The sequence below is a fragment of the Miniopterus schreibersii genome, assembly GCF_964146895.1.
Source record: "Miniopterus schreibersii genome assembly, chromosome: X".
NCBI classification, from domain to species: domain Eukaryota; kingdom Metazoa; phylum Chordata; class Mammalia; order Chiroptera; family Miniopteridae; genus Miniopterus; species Miniopterus schreibersii.
The window spans coordinates 64,625,282-64,650,523 of NC_138104.1; the positions used below are offsets into that span (position 1 = coordinate 64,625,282).

The 25,242-nt window shown below is 39.5% G+C and overlaps 1 protein-coding gene across 1 annotated transcript in view; it reads right to left on the reverse strand.

Moving 5' to 3' along the window:
* TMEM185A (transmembrane protein 185A) overlaps positions 1–25,018 on the reverse strand; it is a 35,085-nt gene extending 10,067 nt beyond the window's left edge. Inside the window, exons 1-3 of the mRNA XM_081126117.1 lie at positions 24,966–25,018; positions 4,124–4,300; positions 1,782–1,989 (exon numbers count right to left, since the gene is read on the reverse strand). Of these exons, the coding sequence (XP_080982243.1) occupies positions 1,782–1,989; positions 4,124–4,300; positions 24,966–25,003 (423 nt within the window). The 5' untranslated portion in view covers positions 25,004–25,018. The remainder of the gene's footprint in view (positions 1–1,781; positions 1,990–4,123; positions 4,301–24,965) is intronic.
* Between the last annotated feature and the right edge of the window lie 224 nt (positions 25,019–25,242).

The window sequence follows — 25,242 nt, forward strand, 5'->3', positions numbered from 1 at the left end:
CAGAAGGCCAACTGCATCCCCCATCCCCTACTGAGAAATGCTGAACCAAATAGGCAATATCTAGAATGTTTCAGCTCAATGATTTTGTTTAATGTAAACTTTTGCAAATGATTTTTAAAGCTTGGTTTTACTTTGTTTGCTCAGGTAAGCGTGCAAAGCAAGAGAAGCATAAAGTTGAAAGGTAGGATGACTAGGTAGGAATGGTGCTTTTAACTAATTTGGGAATACAGATTTGAATGAAGCTGGATATGAAGTCTGGAGCTAGAGGAGAAATCTGAGTTTAGAAATATGAATTTAGGAGGTGACAGCACATAAGCGGCAGTGGAAACAGGAAGCATACACACTATTTTCAGAGGAAGTATGCACAGTGAAGAGAGAAAATGCCCAAGATTAGAACCCTAAGAAACAGCAATGGAGCAGAAGACAGAGGTGGCAGAATGGTCAAAGGACCAGGGGCGTCTGGAGATGCAGAGTGGCCGGTAGCCAGGAAAAAGTCAGAAAATGGCCCACTGGATTTGGCCAGAGGGTGCTCAGTGCCAGTTCAGGGTGTGCAGGAGCTGAGTAGAGAGCACAAGGTTAGAACAGCACTATTTCAGGGAGCCTTTTTGTGAATGGAAGGAAAAGGCACAACAGCCAGAGGACTGAGAGGGTTTTGGTGTCATTTTGTTTTCTCATTTAGATGAGAGAGACCAAAGCTACCAGAGAGAGAGTGTGGATAAGTTCGGGAGCACATGCTTAGAGGAACAAGAGGGGGAGAAGGGCTGAAGCACAAACATGACTGGCCTGCCTCAGGAGGGAGGATGGACAGGCAGGGATGAGAGAGAACAGACAAAGGTCCTCCTGGGGAACAGGGGGCAGGGAGGGGCACCATGTAGAGATGGCCAGATAGCAGGTTGCAGGGGAGAAAGGAGGCTCTAACTCAGAGCTTCTCAACCTTGCTCAATTACTGTCCCTTCAGGAGTCTTTTTAGACATTTTTGTCTTAATCATACTCCGTCATGAAATTTTAATACCACTGGCAAGCAGCCAAAGGGGGCAGTGCAGAGAAGTGGCTGGATTGTTCAATCTTGGGAAAGTGAGGCAGAGAGTAAAAGTGGGCCTCAGGGGTACTCTGCCTCCACAGTCCACCCAGCACCAGAGGAATCACTCTCCCTGTTCAAGGTCAAGCTCTTCCTGGTGCTTAGGGTCCTGTTCCCTCTATTTCTCATAGGTCCTCACTCCATCACCCTCCCTCTCCATAGGCACCTTCTTCTCAAGGTTCACACACCCTAAGCAAGCCACTTTCCAGCTTCCTTCCAACCCAACTCCCATCTCCTTCTTCCACTTTTACCCATGAAACTCAAAACAGTTTCCATAGTGTCCAATTCTCCCCTGAACCAATCTGTATAGGGCTGCAAACCCACCGCTTCTGTGTGGTTCAGTGAACATGAACTGAAATGTGATCCAGGTCTTCCCCTGAATGAGCCAGGTCCTTAAAATAAATCTCCTTATATCTATACTTATATCTATATCTACACCTACATTTACATCTATCCTATTGATTCTGTTTCTCATGAGAATCTTGACTGAAACAGGTGGATAGGCAAAGATGTGAAGCTGGAACAAGGCTGATGGCCTGGTGAAAAAACAGTGTTTTAATTCAAGAAAGTGCAGTGTGATTATTTCCATGGTCTTTTGTTTCCCTATATACCTTGACCTAGAGTTAATGATCAATCTCTCCCTAACAAAGGGCAAAAGTCTACATTACAATAACTAATCATTCTTAAATATATGAAATCTTACCTCCAGTGACCTGTCATGTCGAAAGCCCCAAACACAAGCTGCAACAGACACTGGGGAAACAAAGAACAGTGGCATGAAGACCAGAAGCCAGAAATGGCTGCCTCGCTCGATCCTGTCACAGACCAGCACTTCAAACATCAACAGGAGTAAGTGGATGCCCACTGCAATTAGCATGGCTTTAAACTCCACACATGTTTCTCCTTCTGCTCTAAAAAAGGACAGAAAAAGAAAAACACCCTCAGTTCAGAGTCTCCATAATAAGCAAGCAGTCCAGGGAAAATACCAACTTACGTTGATAATGTGAGTCATGTTTGTAAATTTGACAAAAAGCAAAGGAAATATCAGGCAGAAAGCTAACTTAAACTTAATATTTAATAGGTGATCTTTCAAACATAGAAGAACTACTACATGACAAGAAGCAAACATTACAACCAAATCAGACTTAAAGTTTTAACTATATAGGGATAGTCCTAGAAGTAATAGCAGTTATTATTTCTCCGATAGTGTACAAAACACCTGTTCATAACTTTAAATTAAACTACTTCCAAGATTATTCAAGCTGATTGTTTCTATTGCTAAAAACTGACAAATATCCCTTAAATCTTATGATCCTCATTTCTTAACAAATTAAAAACCATGTAAACCACATTTCATGCAATGTTATAAAACAACTCTAGCTTTATTAACAAGTGTGGGTTATATTTCAAGAAAATACAGTAACTATGGTTAGGTGATATTTTAAAATGCAAGTAAAAAGTATTAATGCCTTTTTTCCCCTTTCTATTCCATTAGGATGAATTAACACTTGCAGATGAAAGAGAGAAGAAGAAAAGAGCTAAAACTGTTCTTCAACAAAATCAGTTTAATTAGCTGTCTACATATCATGCATGAACTTACCAGATGAACAATAGAAAAAGAATAAGGCCACTAATCAGGAAAATGCTTCATAATATATTTGGAAGGCCTACAATGTTTCATTCAAAATATGGATGAACATTTATGGTGTGTCTTGATGATGATAAATACAACTGAGTTTAGGACATAGAGAAAATAAGGTCAGTGGTTATTTCTGTAAGACTCAACAACGTTTCCTTGACTACTGTTGGCAGTAGAACAACCATAACTGTATACTCAGTACATTAAACTACACACATACAGGTTCCTTTCCTTGTTCTAAAAATCTTAAATTGAACGAAGACAGAAAAGTTCAAATACCTTCTAAATATCAATTAGCGGAACCCAACACATTCAGTGATTTAACTTTTTCATTTTTGGAGTAGTAAATGTTAGATATCTGAAAGTAGCTCATTAAAAAAGATTTGTAGCCACACAGATAATCTGAAAAAAAAAAAATCTAATAACTTTAAAGCAACTACACATGAGTGTCCCCCATCTTCCAAAGTTCTTTGTATGGCTATTTTAAAGTTCTTAGACATGTATGTGGTAATGTGTTTTACACAATCTAAATATTATTTTAATGTAAATAACCAAGAATTAAACAAGCTGAGGTGTGACAATGTCTACACTTTTCTCACAGGAGCAGCTGCATGTGTTCCTCTTTTTTGCCCCCATCTGCCTACATGGCATTCCATCACTTCCCACCATCCAGGTGAAGTTCAGAATAGCTCCCCTCTCATTTCTCCTTTTCATCCTTTCTGAAGTTCCAGTCTCTGAAAGGGAGAAAAGAGAGATTTTCACAGGCCTCAGCAGCTCCAGATTACACACTGGAGTGAGTCAATTCCAGGCACTTGGACTAGCTGAGCCATCCAATAAGAAAGGCACAGAGGAACTGAAGGTAAAGGTCACAGTCTGCCCAACTCCCAAAGGCTCTGCTCTCCTGCACAGCCTCTGGACCTCATCTCTCCCCATTTCAGGGATTCACTGTTTCCTTGCCAAGCTACTTCTCCCATACTGATAACAATCTTAAGTCCCTGAACAAGGAGAGCCTCAGTTCCAGGACTGAACTGGAGAAGGATATATTCCTGATGATCAGAGCTAGAACTTTGGTCTGTAGAACTGCTCCTACAAATATGGTGGTTTCATACTTCCTAGTCTAGCATGGCTATAACACTTATATATTTGGCATGAAGTTTAGATTACATAGACTTTTGTGGCCTGGCTAGGAAATGAATCACCCCAAATAACACTGCTTTTGCAAGAAAAATGCATGTTGAACACCTAATTTTTAATATCTTGGACTAGAACTCAATTTGCCTATATAATAATTCTAATAAAACCCTGGATAAGTAGAGGAGAAAAAAATTCTTTACTTTATTCAAAGTGAAAAACAAGACATTGATCTCTTGGGATAGAGACCAATGGGTTTTATAAAGCAGTATTACCGATACTGGGGATTTCGTGCCCAGATTCCAGTTCCAATGGAGGCTCCAACAATGACCATTAACTTCCACAGCCATATTGGTGCAAAGACAGCCCAGTAACTCCACTGAATGATGCCATCCAGACGAAGAGCCAGCAGCACAGAGAACAGCAGCAGACAGGCATAGATGAGGAATTTACTAGGAGAAAAGTAAAATGATTAAATAGGATTCACATTTACAAATATGTGATACTGAAATGGGGAGTAATAACAGCAGTATTTTTCAGCACATGAAAAGAACCGCTAATTCAACAATCATTTATTGAAAAGTTCTATGTAGAAGACATACTGTGTTAGGGGATAAGAGAAACATAAAGAAGACTAAAATCAGGTCCCTGCTTTCCAGGGCTTCCTGTAGGAGGGAGTCCACAGAGAAACATATAATTGTAATACAGCATGACATGTACCATAATGGTGCTATGGAGGAGGGTGTGATGGGAGCCCACAAGAGAAAATATGGGGCACTGGGAAGCAGAGGTGATGACCCTGGAACTGGTTCCAGAGGATACTTAGAAAGCTGCCAGGCAGGAAAGAATGTGAGATGAGGAAGCATTCCAAGCAGAAGGAACTGGCCATACCAAGACATGGAGACTGGAAAAGGTTGACATATTCAGGAATGGTCAAGTTCTGTCACTGACTAATTATTTGATTTGATTTTTAAAAAGGCTACTATCTGTCATGTTCATATATGCTAGCATTTTAGTACATGTATTATACTTTTCTCAACTGAATACATTCTCTCTCTCCACACACACACACACACACACACACACACACACACACACACACGGAACTTTCTGAAAAGTATATCCATAAAATATTAATTAGAAATTACATTGTTGAGGACTTCTACTTCTATTTTTTTTTTTTAATGTAATAAGAGGAATGGGGTTTTCCTTCCTACCTTAAACAAGAAACTAGGCAAAACATATGAAACAACAGTTTTCAGATCTGGACAACAGGCACTGAAGGACCGTTATGGCAGAAGGAAAAAAAGAAAACAAAGAAAGTAAACTCTATTATTGTCCTAGCTTACTGCCTAGAGGCAGTTTCCAGGCTGTAGCAAGAAAGTGGTAATTAAAACCCATCCTATTGGCAATTACATTAAATGTAAATGATGTAAATACTAATTAAAAGTCAAAGATTGTCAGATTGGCTTTATCAAGCAAGACAACAGTATGCTATCAATAAGAAACCCACTTTATCTATGTATAAAGTCACAGATAGAATAAAAGTAAAAGGACAGAAAAAATTATACAAAGCAAACACTAACCAAAAGATAGAGTGATGGCATTAATATCTGTTTTAGTCTTCTATTGATACCACAAACTTAGAAGCTTAAAATAATACAAATTTATTATCTCACAGTTGTGTATGTCAGAAGTCCAGACAGACTTAGTTGGTTGCTCTGCTCTGAGTCTCATAAGGCTGAGATCAAGATGTCAGTTAGGCCCTGGCAGGTGTGCAAGATGGTTAGAGTATCAGCCCGAGCACCAAAGGGTTGCAAGTTCGATAGCCAGCCAAGGGCAAGTACCTGGGTTGCAGGTTCAATCCCTGGCCACAGTTGGGGCACGTGCGGGAGGCAACCAATGTGTCTCTCACATCAACGTTTCTCTTTCACCTCATCCCTCTCCTTCCTCCTTCCTACCCTCTCTAAAAATGAATGGAAAAAAAAAATCCTCGGGTGAGGATTAACAACAGAAAGATGTCAGTTGGCTGGGCTCTTATCAGGGGACTCTGGAAAGGATTTCCTTCATTTGGACGGTTGGCAATCTGGTTTCTTGTGGTTGTAGTACTGAGATCCCAAATTCTTTGCTGGCTGTCAGGTGGGGGCCACCCTTAGATCCTAGAGGTCTCTCTCTCTCTGATCTCTGCACATAGGCCTTTACATCTTAAAATCAGCAACAACATATCAAATCTTTCTCATGCTTGGAATTCTTCTGACATTTCCTTCTGTCATATTGCTCCTGCTTCCTGAGAATGTTCTTTGCTTTTAAGAGCTCATATGATTAGATTGAGTCCACCTGAATAATCCATGATACTATTCCTATCATAAAGTCTGTAACTGTGGTAGGCAGAGAATTTTAAAAATGTTCCCCAAGATTCCTGTCTCTGATTATTCAATCAAACACAAATCTAGTTACTACCATGAAATAACTCTGCAGATGGAATTATGGTTACTAATCAGCTCACCTTAAAATAGGGAGATTATTCCAGATTATCCAGGTGGGTCCAATGTAATTATATGTGTACTTAAGAGCATAAGGCTGCATATAAGTCAGAGAGATGTGGCAGAAGAGGAGAGATGAGGCAGAAGGTGAAGCCAAAGATTTCAAACGTGAGAAGGACTTGACTTGCCTTGGCTAGCTTTGAAGTCAGAGGAAGGGATCCATAAACCAAGGAATGCAGGCAGACTCTAGAAGCTGAGAATGATTTCTGGTTGACAGTTACCAAGGAAATAGGATCCTAAGCCCTACAACAGCAAGGAACTAAATTCTGACAACAACTTGAATAAGTCCAGAAACAGATCAATCCCCAGAGACTCCAGAAAGGAATACAGTAAATTCTCAGTTAATGTTGATATGTTCTGCGACTTTAAGCAAAAAGACATAAAACAAAACCAATTTTACCATAGGCTAATTGATATAAACAAGAGTTAAGTTCTTATGGCATCTCATCAATATTATAATGAAATGATGTTATTCAAGGACCTGCTGTACAGCCCTTCCAACACCTTGATTTCGACCTTGTAAGACTCTAAGCAGAAGACCTGAGCCATGCTATACTGTACTTCTCACTACAGAACTGTGAGATAATAAGTTTGTGTACTTTTAAGACACTAGATCTGTGGTAAATTGTTCTAGAAACTAATACTGTAAAATTAAATACATCTGCAAAGTTCCCTTTACCATGTAACATAACATATTCACAGGTTCTAAGGCTTAGGGCCTAGATATCTTTGGGGGGACATTTTGCCTACCACAATATAAGACAAGGTATATTTTCGAACTAGGAAAATTACCAGAGACAATTGGGGCAGTTCATAATGATAAAAAGGTCAATTTGTCAAAGAGGACCCAACAACTGTAAATATTTATATACCTAATAACAAAACTTCAAAATACATGTATAAAATATTAATATTTAAAATATTAAGGAGAAATAGAAAAATCCACAATTATTGGAAATTAATACTTCTCTCTCAGTAACAGATAGAACACACAGACAATTATTAAGGCTATACAAGATGGTAATAACACTATCAACCAACATGCCCTAATCAATATTGATAAAGCATTCCTACCAATACCAACAGAATACAAATTCCTTTCAAGTATACATGGAATATTCACCAAGACAGACTGAATTCTGGGCTATAAAACAAGCCTCTATAAAGTTAAAAGGATTGAAATCATACAAAGTAAATATCTAAATACAATGAAATTAAACTAAAAATTAAAAAAAGACATATGGAAAATTTTCATAAAACTTGTAAATTATACAACCCTCTTCTAATAATTCATAGGTGGAAGAAAAAACACACAAGGAAAATCCAAAAAATTCTGGACTAAATGAAAGTGAAAATACAATATACCAAAATTTGTAAGATGCAGATAAAACAATATTAAAGAAAATGTATAGCATCAAATGCTTACATTAGAAAAGATCTCAAGTCAATGATCTAAGATTCACTTTAAGAAACTAGGAAGAAAAGGCAATTTCAAAGAAGTAAACAGAAGGAAGGAAATTATAAATATAAGCACAGAAATCAATAAAATATAGTAGGAAGACATTAGAGAAAAATCAATGAAACTAAAAGCCGGGTCTTTTAAAAGATCAAGAAAATTGGTAAACCTATAGCCAGAATGATCAAGAAAAGATAGTAGACACAAATTAACAATATCATTGATGAAAGCAAACATTACAGAGATTAGAAGGGGATATTATGAACAAGTTTATAAAGTAAATTCCTTGAAAAAAGACATTATCAAAGTTCACACAAGAAGAAATAGATGTTTTCATATCCCTATAGCTATTAAAGAAATTAAAATTATAATTAAAATCATTTTAATAAAGAAAATGTCAGGCTCTGATAAAATCTACCAAACACATAAGGAAGAAATAGCATAATTTTTTCACTAACTCTTGCAAAAAATAGATGAGGGGAAAACATTTCACAATTTATTTCATGAAGCCAGCATGACTCTGACACCAAAATCTGACCAAGACAGAAAACTATAAGCCAGTATCCTTCATGAACATAGATGTAAAAACCCTTTAAAATTTAGCAAATTGAATTCAGCAATATATAAAAAAAAAGATGTTACATTATGATCAAGTATGGTTTTAGCCAAGATTGCAACCTTGGCTTAACATTTGAGATCAATTAATAAAATTCACAGTATTAACAGACTGAAAAAGAAAAAAACCAACATATGATTATCTCAATAGCTCTAGAAAAAGCACTTGACATAATTCACTACACATTCAAGTTAAAAGCTCTAAACAAATTAGGAATAGAAGGGTATCTATTAAAAAACCCCCACAGCTATAATGCTTAATAGTGAAAGACTTAATACCTCCTCCCCTAAGACTGTAAACAAGGCAAGTGTGTCCACTTCAATAGACCTATTCAACATTGTACTGGAGGTCCTAGCCACAATGATAGCATAATAAAAAGAAATAAAAGGAATAAATATTTGAAAGGAAGGAGTAAATTTGTTATTTGCAGACAATATGACTGTGTATGCAGAAAATCTCAAATCATCTACCAAATCAGCTACTAAATCTAATAAGTGAATTAGGCAAAGTTGCAGAGTACAGAGTAAATGTACCAAAAATATTATTGCATTTTTATATGCTAGCAATGAAACACTGAATACCAAAAAATTTTAAACTATCATTTACTGCAACTTTCCTATAAATCTAAAACTATTCTAAAAATAAAAGTTTATGAAAATACTACCATTTACAACAACATCAAAATATCAAATACTAATAGATAAATGTAACAAAATATGTGCAAGACTTGTACACTGAAACCTACCAAACACTACCAAGAAAAATTAAAGATCTAAATAAATGGAAAGATATACCATGTTTATAGGTTTAAAAATTCATCACTGTTAAGATTTACAACTTCTGTGTATTAGTTTCCTATGGTTGTATAACAAATTACCACCATTCTGGTGGCTCAGAACAACACATTTATTCTCTTATAGTTTGGGGGTCCAAAATGGGTTTCACTCAGTTATAACTAAGGTGTTAGCAGGGCCCTGATTCCTCCAGAGACTAGGGGAGAATAAATTATTTGCTTTTTTCCAGTTTCTAGAGCTGCATTCCTTGCACTCCTTCAGCCCCTTCATCCATTATCAAAACCAGCAGTGCAGCATCTTCAAAGCTTCCATCACATTGCCTTCTCTTTTTAATATCTCCTTCTGCCTCTTTCTTATATGAAAACCTATGACTGCATTTAGGGTCCACCTGCATAATACAGGATACTGTTCCATTAAAATATCTTTAATTTAATTACATCTTTTGGCATATAAGGTAATTAACACCTTTTGCCATAGAAGGTAATATGCACAGGTTTCATGGACTACGAAGTGGGTATTTTTGAGGGCCAAATTATTCTAAAGAGTCAGTGCAATTCCAATGAAAATTCCAGCAGCCTCTTCTTTAGAAACTGGCATAGTGATTCTAAAAGTTACATGAAAATGCAAAGGACTAAGAATGGGCAAAACAATTGTAAGAAAGAACAAAGTTGGAGAACCTATACTACATGCTTTCAAGGCTTACTCTAAAGCTACAATAATCAAGACAATGGGTATTAAAATCAGGAGCAACACAGAGAACAGAATAGAGTCCAAAACAGACCCATATATACATGGTCAGTTAACTTCTGTCAAAGGTACCAAGGCAACTCAATGGAAAAAAAAATTATGTTTTAACAAATAGTGCTGAAACAACTGGATAGATGGGAAAAATACACCTAGGCCCTTAACCTCACAGCATATAAAAATTTTATATGAAATGGATCACAGACATAAAAGTAATCACAAAAACTACAAAATGTCTAGAAAACATAGGGGGGAAAATAATTGCCACCTAGGATTAGGCAAAGATTTATCAGGTGGGATACAAAATTGGACTTCTTCAAAATTAAAAACTCTTACTCTCCAAAAGACACAATTTAAAAAATGAAAAACCAAACCACAAACTGGGAGAACATATTCTAAAAACATATATTTGACAGGGTACCCATATCCAGCATACATAAAGAGCTTTTACAATTAAAAAATTTTTTGATTAAAAATAGCAGAGGAGGAGGGAAGATGGCAGAACTGTGAGAAGAAGCAGAGTGCCCCTGTTCCCAGCTACAGACTCGATTTATTCGTAAAATACTAGGTAACCAGCTTGGAAAAACCAGAGACATATACCTGAGTGACATATTGCGAGTAGGGAGCACTGAAGAAACATCATAGAGTCTGGTAAGGGGGGGGGGGCGTAGAAAGGGGGAGTCCCTCCTGAAGCCTGTGCTGGACTCTGAGACCCCAAGGCTTAGAGGCTGCAAAGCTCCCTCCCCTTGAGAGTGTGGACTGGCATCCAAAAGCGGGATCTCAAACTCAGAGCAGAGGAGACGGGAAGCAGTGCCCTGCAGGGAGGGCAGAGGGACCCAGGGGAACAGTGTGCCTGCTAGGAGGGAACAGTGCCCTCCTAGTGAAACAAAGCTTCTAATAGTGGCCCCGACCAGCTTCTTATACTCAGGGTGCTGACCATAGGAAAGGCAGTCCAAAAGTGTGTGGCACCCGAGTATTAAGGGACCAGAGGTCTGCACTGAGCGGCCACATACAAGGACTTTCTGCCTTCCTGTAAGGCACTGTGTTGAGCACCAGAAAGCATTTAATCAGTGTGGGGTGGGAAAGGGGAAGAGAGGCCTCCTGCCCTGAGCTCCCAGTGGGGAGATTCTGGGATTTTTGACCAGCCCTGAGGGGTGCCCTGGTGGCACATGTGGAGCTGCCCCAGCTTTATAGAGATCAGCAGAGCAGGGGAGCCAACTTTGTGTCCCCTCTTGCTGGGTGCCTTGATGTGGGGGGCGATAGGACCTTGCAGGGCTGATTCTCTACTTGTGTGTTGCTTTGTGCATTTTTGAGTTTTTGATCCCTGAAGTGGCTCCCACCCTCCTGGCTTGTATTGGGCGGACAGATCAGTGGAAGCTGGGATTTAGGTCTGCATAGTAGACTGTTTGAGGGGCGTGCCTGGTGCAACCGGCCAACCAGATCTGGGAAGGGAGGGGCAGATATTCCTGCCTCTCCTGCAGCCTAGGAGCACTACCCCCAACAGGAAAGAGGCTGGTTCAGCTCACTGAAGCCCCAGATATACCCCTCTGGGCACAGTCTTGAGGGGGAAGGGAGAACAGCTAAACAGGAGGACACTACAAGAATAAGACACTAAGGGACAGTTGTTTGGGAACTGGAAGAAAAGCTGAAAACCTCTGCTGGGGGATGGGCAGGCAAAGGGTCATTGGAATGTTTTTTAATTTAACCTACTGAGCCCAGACTGCTGAAACTGCTCATACAGAAAAGGGAACAGACTGAAGTCAATCTGAAACTGCAGCAGGCTAGTGTATGGGGAACTAGAATTGGAGCATAGGGTAGAGACTGAGGAGTCGGCTGTGGAGCAGAGACTAACACCCTCACAGTGAGTGCTTGACAGTGAAACCGCTAAGTAAGGGGAGTGATATCCCGAACTACAGTAGCCATCCTGCACCCTAAAGACTCTACAGAAGACTTTGGAGTAAGACCAGGCAACTACAAGGTTGCAAAATAGCTGACAAAAGGAGTGGTCCACAGAGAGCCTCAGATCAACCAACTACCTAAGGTCACTAGAGCAAAACCTAGACAGCTCCTGTACTGGCTGATACACAAGTACCTTCCAGGAGAACTGAAATCAGCATACAAAACAGTGAGCCTCAGACAACATAAGCTTCCAGAAGAAACTCACCTGATTGACTTCCCCCCACCCCTAGGAAAGAGAGAAAGGGAAACTCCCCCTTTTTTTTTCTTTTTAAATTTTAGAATTTTTTTTAATTAAAATTTTTTTTTAAATATTATTATTATTTAAAAATTTTGTTTGGCTTAGCTTGTTTTTTTTATTTTGTTTCTTTGTTTTGTTTATTTCCTTTGTTTTGTTTTATCTTTACTTCTACTATCAAGATTTTCTTGATATTCCCTGCTTAATTGCTGGGACTTTATCTTTATAACCAAGAAGTTTACTGCTTTTCCCTATAGTTTCACCCATATCTCTTATTTGACTCCCTTTACTGCCCTGGCTTTCTCTCTCTCTCTCTCTCTCTTTCTCTCTCTCTCTCTCCTCTCAATCCATTGGCATAACTTTTTTTCCTCTTCTTTTCTTTCTTTTGTTTTTCTCCTTTCTGTCTTTTTTTCTTCTTGTTTATTAGTTTTTGTTATTCTCTTTATTGTATTTTTATTTTTTTCATTTTCAACTATTATCCTATTCTTATTCTCTCCCTTAAATTTTTACTTGCCCTTCTTTCAGAATCTTTTCTCTGCCCTTTTTATCTCTAAGTAGCTTCTTTATTTTTATATTTTAGTTTGGTTTACTGTTATTATTTTCTAAATTTTTGTGACTATTAACAAAAATATACTTTTCTCTCTAGACCTTTACTTTTCTTTCTCCTTTTTTTAACTTTTTTTTTCCTTTAGAATTTGTGTTCTCCCTTCACTCTCCCAGTTCTATTTTCACCTGGGTTGTTTTCATTGTGATTGCCAAGATATTTTGTAAGATACACCTTGTTTACTGGAAGTTTAGTTGTGTATTGTGCTGCTTTGCCAGCACCCGTACAACAGTTTACACGACGAGGCTGAGACACACAGCCAACCTGAGAGGAGAATCCTCCCAAGGACTGGTCAACAACAATCTAGATGAAATCACAACAGGAGAGCCCAAAGAACCCACAAAAGGGACACCTCTAGAGCAAAGAGCTCAGAAGTATAAGGAAAACACAACTCTGGGCTCCACTGAACTCAAACTACAAAATTCCTCCCCATAAGACTGGGAGTCAGCAAACATATCTAATATATAGATACAAACAATAAAAGGCACCAAAATGGGGAGACAAAAAAAACCCAAATTAAAGAAAAGGAAAATTGAGAGGAAAAGACTTCAATGAGATGGAGTTAAACAAGTTATCAGAAATAGAGTTCAGAGTAACGATTATAAAGATCCTCAAGGAAATTAATGAGAACAACAGGGACTTGAGGGTAAGGTGAAGGAACTTAGTGAAAATATGAAAATAGACATAGATATCATAAACAAGATTCAGGCAGAAATAAAGAATACTATATCTGAGATCAAGAATATACTGGAAGAAATGAAAAGCAGACTCAATGAAGCAGAGGATAGAATAAGTACTTAGAAGATAAGGTAGAAAAAATCACTCAATCAGAGCAACAAAGAGAAAAAACACTTCAAAAGCATGAGGACAGTCTAAGGGAGCTTTGGGACAATGTGAAGTGAAACATTCGCATTATAGGAATGCCAGAGGGGGAGGAAAGAGAGCAAGGGATAGAGAACTTGGTGGAGGAAATTATGACAGAAAACTTCCCTATGCTGCTGAGGGAGAAAGCCACACAAGTTCAGAAAGCACAGAGGGTTCCAAACAAGAGGGACCCAAAAAGACTCTCTCCAAGACACATCATAATTAAAATGGCAAATGTCAAGGACAAAGAGAGAATATTAAGGGCTGCAAGAGAGAGACAAGCAGTGACCTACAAGGGAATCCCCATAAGGCTGACATCGGATCTCTCAACAGAAACTCTTCAGGCCAGAAAGGAGTGGCATGAAGTTCTCAAAGTAATGAAAAGCAAGAACCTGCAACCAAAATTGTATTATCCAGCAAGGCTATCATTTAAAATTGAAAGTGAAAGAAAAAGCCTCCCAGACATAAAAAGGCTAAAGGAGTTCAGTACCACCCTACCAGCATTGCAAGAAAGGCTAAAAGGACTGCTCTAAGAAAAGGAAGGAAAGTGAGAGAAAGGTACACCAGCATAAAGGGGAAGAAAGGCATTAAATAAGTATCTATCAATAGTAACCTTAAATGTAAATGGAATAAATGGTCCAATCAAAAGAAATAGAGTAGCTGAATGGATAAGAAAACAGGACCCAGATATCTGCTATTTACAAGAGAACAGCTTGAGAGTGAAAGACTCACACAGGCTAAAAGAGAAGGGATGGAATAAAATATTCCATACAAACGGAAAAGAAAAAAAGGTGGAGTAGCAATATTTATTTCTGACAAAATAGACTTCAAAATAAAGACCATAACAAGAGACAAAGATGGTCACTACATAATCCAACTGGAGGAAATAGCCCTTATAAACATATATGAACCTAATATAGGAGCAACTAAATACATAAAAAATTTCTTGATGGAATTTAAGGGGGAGATTGGCAACACAATCATAGCGGGGGACGTTAACACCCCACTGTCAGCCTTGGACAGATCATCAAGACAAAAAGTTAACAGGGAAATACAGACCTTAAATGACTCACTAGACCTAATGGATTTAATTGAAATTTACAGAACATTTCATCCCAAAGCAGCAGAGTACACATTCTTCTCAAGTGCACATGGAACATCCTCAAAAAAAGACCACATGTTAGGGCACAAGGCAAGTCTCTACAAATTCAAGGGGACTGAAATCATATCAAGCATTTTCTCAGGTCACAATGTCATAAAACTAGAAATCAACCATTATAAAAAACTAAAAAATATTCAAACACACAGAGGCTAAAGAGCATGTTATTAAACAATGAATGGGTTACCAACGAGATCAAGGAAGAAATCAAACACATCCTGGAAAATAACGAAAAGAACAGACAACAACCCAAAATCTATGGGACACAGGGAAAGCAGTCCTGAGAGAGAGTTCTTAGCATTACAGGCCTAGCTCAAGAAACAAGAAAAAACTCTAATGAACCATCTAACACAAGAACTAAAAGAACTAGAACTAGAACAGCAAGAAAAGCCCCAAGGAAGTAGAAGGAAATATTAAATATCAGAGCAAAAATTAATGATATAGAGACTAAAAAAAACCATACAAAAAATCAATGATACCAAGAGATGGTTCTTTGAAAAAATAAATAAGATTGATGTACCTTTAGCCAGACTCAGTAAGAAACAAAGAGAGAAGACACAAATAAATAAAATCAGAAATGAGAGAGGAGATATAACAACAGACTGAACAGAAATACAAAGGATTGTAAGAAAATACTACGAGCAACTATATGCCAACAAACTGGACAATATGGATGAAATGGACAAATTCCTAGAAGCATACAATCTTCCAAAGCTGAATCAGGAAGAGGAAGAAAACCTGAATAGGCCAACAACAAGTAATGAAATTGAAGCAGTAATCAAAAACTCCCAGCAAATAGAAGTCCTGGACCAGATGGATTTACTGGCAACATTTACCAAACATTCAAAGGAGAATTAACACATATTACTAAAACTATTTCAGAAAATTCAAGAGGAGGGAAAACTCCCAAACTCTTTTTATGAGGCCATCATCATCCTGATCCCAAGACCAGATAAAGGCACTAGAAAGAAAGAAAATTACAGGCCAATATCTCTGATGAACACAGACGCTAAAATCCTCAATGAAATACTAGCAAACTGGATCCAGTGATACATAAAAAGATCACACACCACAACCATGTTGAATTTATTCCAGGGATGCAAGTCTGGTATAACATCCGCAAATCAATGAATGTGATACATCACATAAACAAAATGAAGGACAAAAATCAGACAATCAGATCAATAGATGCAGAAAAAGCATTCGACAAAATCCAGCACCCATTTCTGACAAAAACTCTCAGCAAAGTGGGAATAGAGGGATCATACCTCAGCATAATAAAGGCTAAGTATGAGAAACCTACGGCCAACACCATATTCAGTGGTCAAAACTAAAACCATTTCCCTTAAAAACAGGAAGAAGACAGATATCCACTTTCACCACACTTATTCAACATAGTACTGGAAGTCCTTGCCACAGCCATGCGACAGGAAGAAAACATAAGAGGTATCCAAATTGGAAAGTTGGAAAACAAAACTGTCATTATTTGCAGTTGACATATTGTACGTAGAAAACCCTAAAGACTCCATCAAAGTACTACTAGATTTGATAAGCAAATTTGGCAAGGTAACTGGATACAAAATCAACATCCGGAAATTGATGGTATTCTTATACACCAACAATGAACTTTCAGAGAGAGAAACTAAAAAAACAATACCATTCAACACCGCAACTAAAAAAATAGGATACCTAGTGATAAACTTAACCAAGGATGTAAAAGACCTGTACTCAGAAAACTATACAACACTGAAAAAAGAAATAGAGGAAGATATAAACAAGTGAAGGAATATACCATGTTCAGGGATTGGAAGAATTAATATCAATACAATGTCCATACTACCCAAAGCAATTTATAGATTCAATGCAAGTCCTAATAAAATACCATCAGCATATTTCACATACCTAAAACAAACATTTCGAAAATTTATATAGAACCAAAAAAGACCCTGAATAGCTGCAGCCATCTTGAGAAAAAAGAACAGAGTGGGAGGGATTACATTACCGAATATCAAACTGTACTACAAAGCCATTGTATACAGAACAGCCTGGTAGTGGTACAACAACAGACATATAGACCAATGGAACAGAACAGAGACCCCAGAAATAGACACAAGCTGTTATGGTCAGTTAATATTTGTTAGAGGGTAGAGCATACAATGGAGAAAAGAGAGCCTCTTTAATAAACGGTGCTGGAAAATTGGACAGGTACATGCAAAAAAAAAAAAAATGAAACTAGACCACCAACTTTCACCATACTAAAAAATAAACTCAAAATGGCTATAAGAATTAAATGTAAGTCACGAAACTATAAAAATCCTGGAAGAAAGCATAGGCAGTAAAGTCACAGACATCTCAGGTAGTGGAATTTTCACTGATACATCTCCTAGGACTAGAGAAACAAAAGAAAAAAGAAACATAATGGACTACATCAAACTATAATGCTTCTGCACAGCAAAAGAAAACAGCCTCAAAATACAAAGGAACTCCAAGGTCTGGGAAAACATATTTGCCATGGATGTACCTGATAAGGTGCTAATTTCCAAAGTGTACAAAGAACTCATACTACTCAGCAAGAGGAAGACAAACAACCCAATTAAAAAATTGGCAAAGGACCTGAATACACAGTTTTCCTAAGAGGACATATAAATGGCCAAGAGACATGAAAAAATGCTCAAAGTCGTTAATCATCAGAGAGATGCAAATTAAAACCACAATGAGGTATCATTTCACACTTGTCAGAAGGGCTACCATCAACAAATCAACAAAGGACAAGTGCTGGCGGGAATGTGGAGAAAGGGGAACCCTAATACACTGCTGGTTGGAATGCAGACTGGTTTAGCCACTATGGAAAATAGTACAGAGGTTCCTCAAAAGATTAAAAATGGAGCTGCCTTTTGACCCAGTGATCCCACTTCTAGGAATATATCCAAGAATCCTGAAACACTAATCAGAAAGAATAATATGCACCCCTACGTTCACAGCAGCACAATTTACAATAGCTAAGATCTGGAAACAGCTCAAGTGCCCATCAGAAGATGAGTGGATAAATAAGCTGTGGAACATTTACACCATGGAATACTACGCAGCTATAAAGAAAAAGGATCGCATTCCCTTTGGGACGGTATGGATGGACCTGGAGAATATTATGCTAAGCAAAATAAGCCAGGTGGAGAAAGACAAACATAACATGATCTCATTTATGTTTGGAATCTAAAGAACTTAATAAACTGATGAACAGAAATGATTCAGTGACATGGAAACATGGATCAGATTGACAAATCTCAGCATGATGGAGGAGGGCAAGTGGGTGGAGGGGGAGAAATTAACCAAAGAATTTACATGGATATATGCATAACCCATGGACACAGACAATAGTGTGGTGAAGGCCTGGGGTGTGGAGTTGGTGGGGGGTGGAGAGGGCAAAGGGACATATGTAATATTTTCAACAATAAAGATAAAGTAAAAAAATAAATAAATAAAGAAGGCAACGGGACTCTTTTTAGACCATTCGGTATTCTCCATTGAAAGCTGCTGGCACCCTAGCCATTTTGGCTCAGTGGTTAGAGTGTCAGCTCTCGGACTGAAGCGTCCTGCGTTCGATTCCAGCCAAGGGCACGTACCTCAGTTGCAGGCTGGATCCCCGGCCCCACAGGAAGCAACCAATCAATTTGTCTCTCTCACATTGATATTTCTCTCTCTCTCCCTTCCACTGTCTCTGAAAAGCAATGGAAAAAATATCCTCAGGTGAGGATAAAAAAAAAAGAAAAAAGTAAGTTGCTGGTTTAATTGAAGCAGGCACACATGCACACATGTTACCTACGGTGACACATCCCCGTAGGTGCCTCTGTTAACACTTCAGACAACGACCCCAACTGATGATCAACTGACACTGTCCCAAACTGTTAAAGGGACTGCACCTCTCACACTAAGCAGAGCCTTATTGACAAAATTTAATGTGTTTTAGTGGCAATTTTAACTGTTTTTTATTAAGATAAAAATGTTTAAGAGCATCTAACCAATAGATATAAGGAAGCACAAAAGCCAAATAAAAACAAATCATTTTTTAAAAATATATCTTTATTGATTTCAGAGAGAGGAAAGGAGAGGGAGAGAGAGAGATAGAAACATCAATGATGAGAGAGTCATTGATCAAGCCCGCAACCCGGGCATGTGCCCTGACCGGGAATCGAACCCTGATCGCCTGGATCCTAGGTCGACGCTCAACCACTGAGCCACGCCCGGCCAGGAAAAAACAAATCATTTTTAAAGAGGAGTATAAAGAGCCCAGGCTGGCACAAAACTGTGCAGTCGTGGTTAGATCACTCTCGACCTAAGCCTGTCTCCTCATCAGGTTGCTCATATATCAATATATTAAGAAAAGGAAAGTGAAAGCCCTGTGCCAATAATCAATTTTACCTAGTTTCGTTGCTACTACTATTATAAAAGAGAACAGTTATAACAATCTCATTTAGTAATCATTTTTCTCACTATTAGGTCTTAGTATAACCAAGAGACTTTTCTCCCTATTGGGACACAGTACAAATCATCAGTTATCTCCATAGTTCAAGTCAAGGCTTTCATCTTAAATTCTATTCACCTTTTACGGATATGGACTATAATCAGTCAAGGCAATTAGAAACTCCAAGCTCAATATTGGCAAACTTAATCCCAGGAGTCCTAGGAAACTATCTAAAACACCTCCAACCCACTCCCTCTCCCCTGCAACAAAGTCTCCAGTGGTACATGTCTATTTATACTCAACATTACTTATCAGCACGTTTATTGAATGCCTCAACATCTTGGCCTTCAAAGAACTCACAGCCAAGAAAAATATGTGTGTAATTGCCAAGTAATGAGAAAAATGTTTTTAAAACCAGAAATTATGCATTCAAATGAGACTTGTCTCCTTTAAACAGTTCCCCTGGGAGGCAATGCACTAATTCCACTTCATTGCTTAAACCATCTTTAGAGCTTGCCTCCTGGAATCACTTGAGAGCATGCAGTCTGTTCTTCTGAATATCTTCAATGCTGTCAAAACTTCACCAAGAGGGCATTCAATTTTTGGAAACAGCCAAAAGTCAGTCAGAATCAAGTTTAGTGAATAAGATATGTGATGAAACTAGGTGGCATTATTTGGGTTCAAAATGATATATGATTATAGAACAACAAAACTTATTTCCTTATATGATTTGTAATCTGACTCCAAAGGAAATTTCAGATATGCAAAAAGGAATGTGAGCAATGGAATATATATATATATATGTATACATATATATACACATATATATATACACACATACACATATATACACACATGCACACACACACACATACATACAGGGTGGGGCAAAAGTAAGTTTACAGTTGTGAGGATGTAAAAAAATAATTCATTCTTATATTATTTATTATCAATCCCATGCCTTTGCATACTTTGTGCCTCTGAAATCAAAGTTAAAAATGTTTCTAAAAATATTAATTATTGTATTATTTCCCATATGAACAACTGTAAATCTACTTTTGCCCCACTCTGTATATATTTCTCTTTTCCCTACATAACTTCTTTGAAGGATAATATACATTTGGATGTGTAAACTCTGAATAAGGTTCCCTTTGTTTAATCACTTACAACTCATAAATAGAAGGCTCCTTAGTATATTGGACATACTATGTCATGGGGTGGGGGTGGGGCCTGTCACTAAATTAGAGAGATAGCATGACATTCAGGAAAGAGCACAGGCTTCAGAAGGAGACCTACTTGTTTTAGAATCCTGGCTTGGCCCCTTCCTGCCTGTGTGACTTTATGGAAGTCACAAGCTCTCTAAGACTGCAAAATAAGGCTAATATCTAACTTGCAGGGCTGTTGTAAAGATTTGAGATAATAGACACAAAGTACTGACATTGTGCCTGGCATGTGATAGGTGCCCCATAAGTCACAGCTATTATTAATAACCTCAGTATAATCAAGGGACTTCTTACTATAGATGCTTTGAGATGGCAGAATGACAGGTAAACAGACATTTGGGGGGCAAGTAGCTCATTAACAGTACCAACATACACTCAGTGCTGTAGTTTCTAAAATAATATGTTAAGTAATTGTTAACACTACATACAGTATTTTTAAATTACATGACATGTGTCACCAGCAGTGTTCCCAGCACACTGACCTTTCACCACTGTCTGAACATACCACACCCTCCCTTTGCATACTTTGTGTCTTTCCTTGCTCTCTGGGCTGACAAAACCTTACAATTATATCCTTCAAGACCAAGCTGTGGAACTTTCCCTGCCTGCTCTAGACAGAATTAGTGGCTCTGCCTCCTGCATTTCCACAGCATTTGGTTCCTGCCTGTGGAATACCTCATCCTGTGTTGAACTGTAATTTCTCTTTCCATTTCTGTTTCTTCAGCTGGGCTTGAACATGGAGAGGAACTATATCCCATTTGTTTCTGTACTTAGAGCACATAGCACATCTCTTGGCACACAGTAGGAACTCGGGAGATATTTGAGTAATGAATGTTTTAAATATAAGTAGTTTACAGACTGTTAAAGGCAAGGTAGCTGCCTTTTGTTAATAATTGCAGCAATCACATTTCATTTTTTCCTGACTTCAAATAAGAGACAAGATAAGTTAGACTCCAGAATAACTTTAGAAGTTGTAGCACATGGAAGTTTCTAAACACTACCAACCTCCTCAGTACTCCATGCCCATTGGAAGGAATCCCTAGGGCAGGGTTCCTCAGCCTTTTTCTCAGTCCAGCACACCTGTAGGATACACCACACTCTGTCAGGAGCACACTGCAGGCTACTCAGAAGGCCTAGCAGAGTCCTCACAGCTTTCAAGCACTGCTTGGCTACCAGGGCTGAAAGTCCTTCCCTGAGCCAGCAACTCCACCAAGATAGCAGAAAATCCCAATGTTCCATGGGGAGGGCAGGGTACCAGCTTAATGCCACCTACGCCCAGATCTCTACCTCCTAGGAACACCTTGGAGTCAGAGTTTGCCAATTCTGTATACTTCTAATAGTTTGCCAATTCAATGAATAGGGCTCCCTAGATGTTAGGAAGCCTGGGGCATGCAAGGAAAGACTTGGTGGGTCCAGTAAATCTGTTTCAGCAAGTCCTAACCTGTGTAATTAAAAAGAAGTTCATGACCAACCAGTTCTATGCCAGATGGAAATAGGGAGAGGGTCAACTGGCAGTCTTATGCAACTGAGTGTTGTGTTGACACTTTTTTCAGAGTGTTGGCAATATAGCAACCGGTTGAGATGGACCAAGATTAAAAGGTCGGAAAGGAGATCTGGAGCCATGGCCCATGAATTGGGACCCACCAAACTATGATAGTGACTATTTCTCTGACACACATAATCCACAAAGCAAAGACAACCACATTCTACCTTAGTGTCACGGCCTTTCCTGTCTCTGCAATGGAATGGCTGCATTCTGAAGGATGGAAAAGGATGAGAGGAAAGAGAACCTGGCCACAGACCACCAGAAAAGCAGTGGCTGAAAGAAGCAGCTCTAGATTTCTCTCATAGGCCATGGAGAGTAATTCATTCATTAATTCCACAACTATTTTTTGAGCCAAGTACTATCCCAGGTATGCATGGTACCATAATGAACAGAGTCCTGGCCCTGGCCCCATGGAGATTATAGGAGGAAAGTATAGTAGGAGAGCATTTAGTAGGGAAGACAGGCATTAATCAAATAAACATACAGACAAATATAAGGGTACAAATAAGTGCTACAATGGAGGAGAACAGCATGCTACACAGATCATAAAAGCAGGAATCAGTGGACCTGGTTGGGGAAGTCAGAAGAGCTTCCCTTAGCAAGTAACAAATGACCTGAGATCTCAAGGACAAACAGGAGTTAATTAGGTCAGGAGGATAGGAGAAAAGAGGAGAGGGAAACATTCCCAGCAAAGAGTAGAGCATGTGCCAAAATCCTGAGGTAGGAAGCAAATGTTCAACTGACTCTGAATTAGACGCATGGAGCAAGGCAGCAGCAGTAAGACTTGAGGTCCTGGCACAAGATATCTCTTCTCTAAATCCCTCAGTTTGCTTTCCAGCTGTCTGGAGGGTTATCTTCCTCATGGAACAAGACTAAAGAACAATGTCAAAAACTAGGCATGCCCACAAGACATGACATACCACCAGCTAAAAAAAGTCAGACTTGCCAATGTTCCCTGTCTTAGCAGGTACCACTGTGGGGTAACACCTATCACTCCCACTGATTCAGGAAAATGACACTTTATAAAAATTTCTAAACTTTTCAGGTAGAATTAAAGTATTGATAAATATGTTGACGATCACTATAAATCTATTTAGATATATAATATTTCATTGTAATTTTCATGTACCAATTTTTTGGGGGGGAGGAGAAGCTATAGGAAAAAATTATTAAAGATGTTATCTGTGCAGCACTATTTTGATTTGGCAACCTGACAGCCAGTTAGATCACTCCTTGAAGTTCTTTGTGGCTTCTGAATTATCTATCACCTTACAAAATAGTCCTAGATCTTTCTATTTGTAAAGCACTTTGTAGTCAATCATTAATTTGGCCTCTCTATCTTGCTGAGGGATTATACTCATTCTACAGATAAAATGGACAGATAAATGAGTGGTTCAAGGATGCAAAACAATTCAGATTTGACTTATCTTTCTTATCACCCTCACCAAACAATGCAAACACATAAGGCCTGTCCAACTCCAGCACCAATCTGGCTACCCTGAAAACCAGCCCTAACTCCTACAAGCAGCAGAGGAAGACACTGAAGTTTGTTTTCCATTATCTGCTTTCAACAAGATCCTCTTTGCAGAGTGCCTTCAAGGCCAACATGACCATGACTACACTGATTGGAACATTGGCACTCCAGACCCAAATATGAACTCAGTTGTGCTCAAAGTGGAACAAAATCACCTAGGAAGTCACAATGGCTCATAGCTTAAAATGTCACTGTCTCTCAGGAGACTGCCCTCCCAACACTCTCTCTCTTTCTTCCCCCACCCCCATCTTCCTTTCATCCCCTACAAGTGACCCAGAAGTGGGCTCCACTAGGCTCCCACAGTACAATACTGCACAGTGTTGTAAACCGTCTATTTACATGCCTTTCTCCACCCCCAAACTGGAACCTCTTAGCATCTGAAGCACCTGGCATAAAACCTAGCATACAACAGGTTTATTGAATGTATGGCAAATAAGGAAAATAGATACACCCTTCATAGAGTAGTAGGCTTAAGAGATCAGTTAGGCCAACTCCTTATTTTTCAGATGAACAGAGAATAACCTAATTATATATGGCCTGGTCTCCAATCCAGGTCTGCTGGCCTGGTTTAGTTCCCTAATATTTCATAAGTGTTAATTTGTGAGACACAGTGGGAGGTGCTGAGGATAGTGAGATGAGCAAGAGATAGTCTCTGCTTCAGGGGGCTCATAACTTGGCCGAGGGAACAGTTACAGAACATTTGGGCAAGTGCAAGGACAGATGCTTGATTCCTTAGCCAGCGTTCTCTCCACACTGTCCACTGATATTCCCCCTCTGGGATACAGGACAGCAATATCTACTTCCTGCAAAAAAACTTACAGTGAACATATGAGAAAACGCGGATGGAAAACTGTCAGGTTCACCCCCAAAGGCATTACGTAAGGTATAGCCATACTCTGACAGTAACTCCAAGGATTCAACGTTTCAGATATCGGCCCAACAAAGAAGCAAACAAGGGAGGAATGGGCTTACCTCTAAAGGAAAATCTCAAGGACCTGAGAAGACCTGGGGGTAGGGGTGTGTGGGGAAGTGAAATGGCCCTGGCGCGGGGAATGGGGGGCAGGCAGCGGGGTGCAAGAAGCTGGAACGGAGAGGGGGAAGTTGGGACAGCAACGAGGGAGGACATGATGAGAAGAACGGAATTCCCTCTGGGCTGGGCGGAGGCCCTGGCCAGGTGACTCTAGACTGTGCCGTGGGCCAGAAGGACTGAAGGCACCAGGCGCGGGAGGAGGAAGCGGGCCTGTACCTAGACCAACAGTTTTCCCAGTCTCTCACACCCGCAGGGAAGCTCAGGCAGGCGCCCGGGGCTGCAGGTGCCTGGCCATCCACTGCAGCATAGAGCCCTATGCGCCTCCCTAGAGCCCCGCCTGCAGCGCCTCACCTCGGGTTGAAGTCCTGGAAGAGGCCCCTCAGGTTCATGGCGGAGAATTTCACCGCGGCGGCTCTCTCCCCCCCACCCCCCCACCCCGCGCAGCCTGCGCGTTACCACGGGTTCCTGGTGCCCATGCCAGTTGCGTCCCCGCTGCTGCTGCCGCCGCCACCCGGAGAAACTTGAGCCACCACCTCCTGCCCCTCCTTCCGGGCTGCCGTACAGAACTCGCGCATGCGCCCTAGGCCCTGCCTGCCGGCCCTGGGAAGCGCCGGTGACTGAGGGCTGT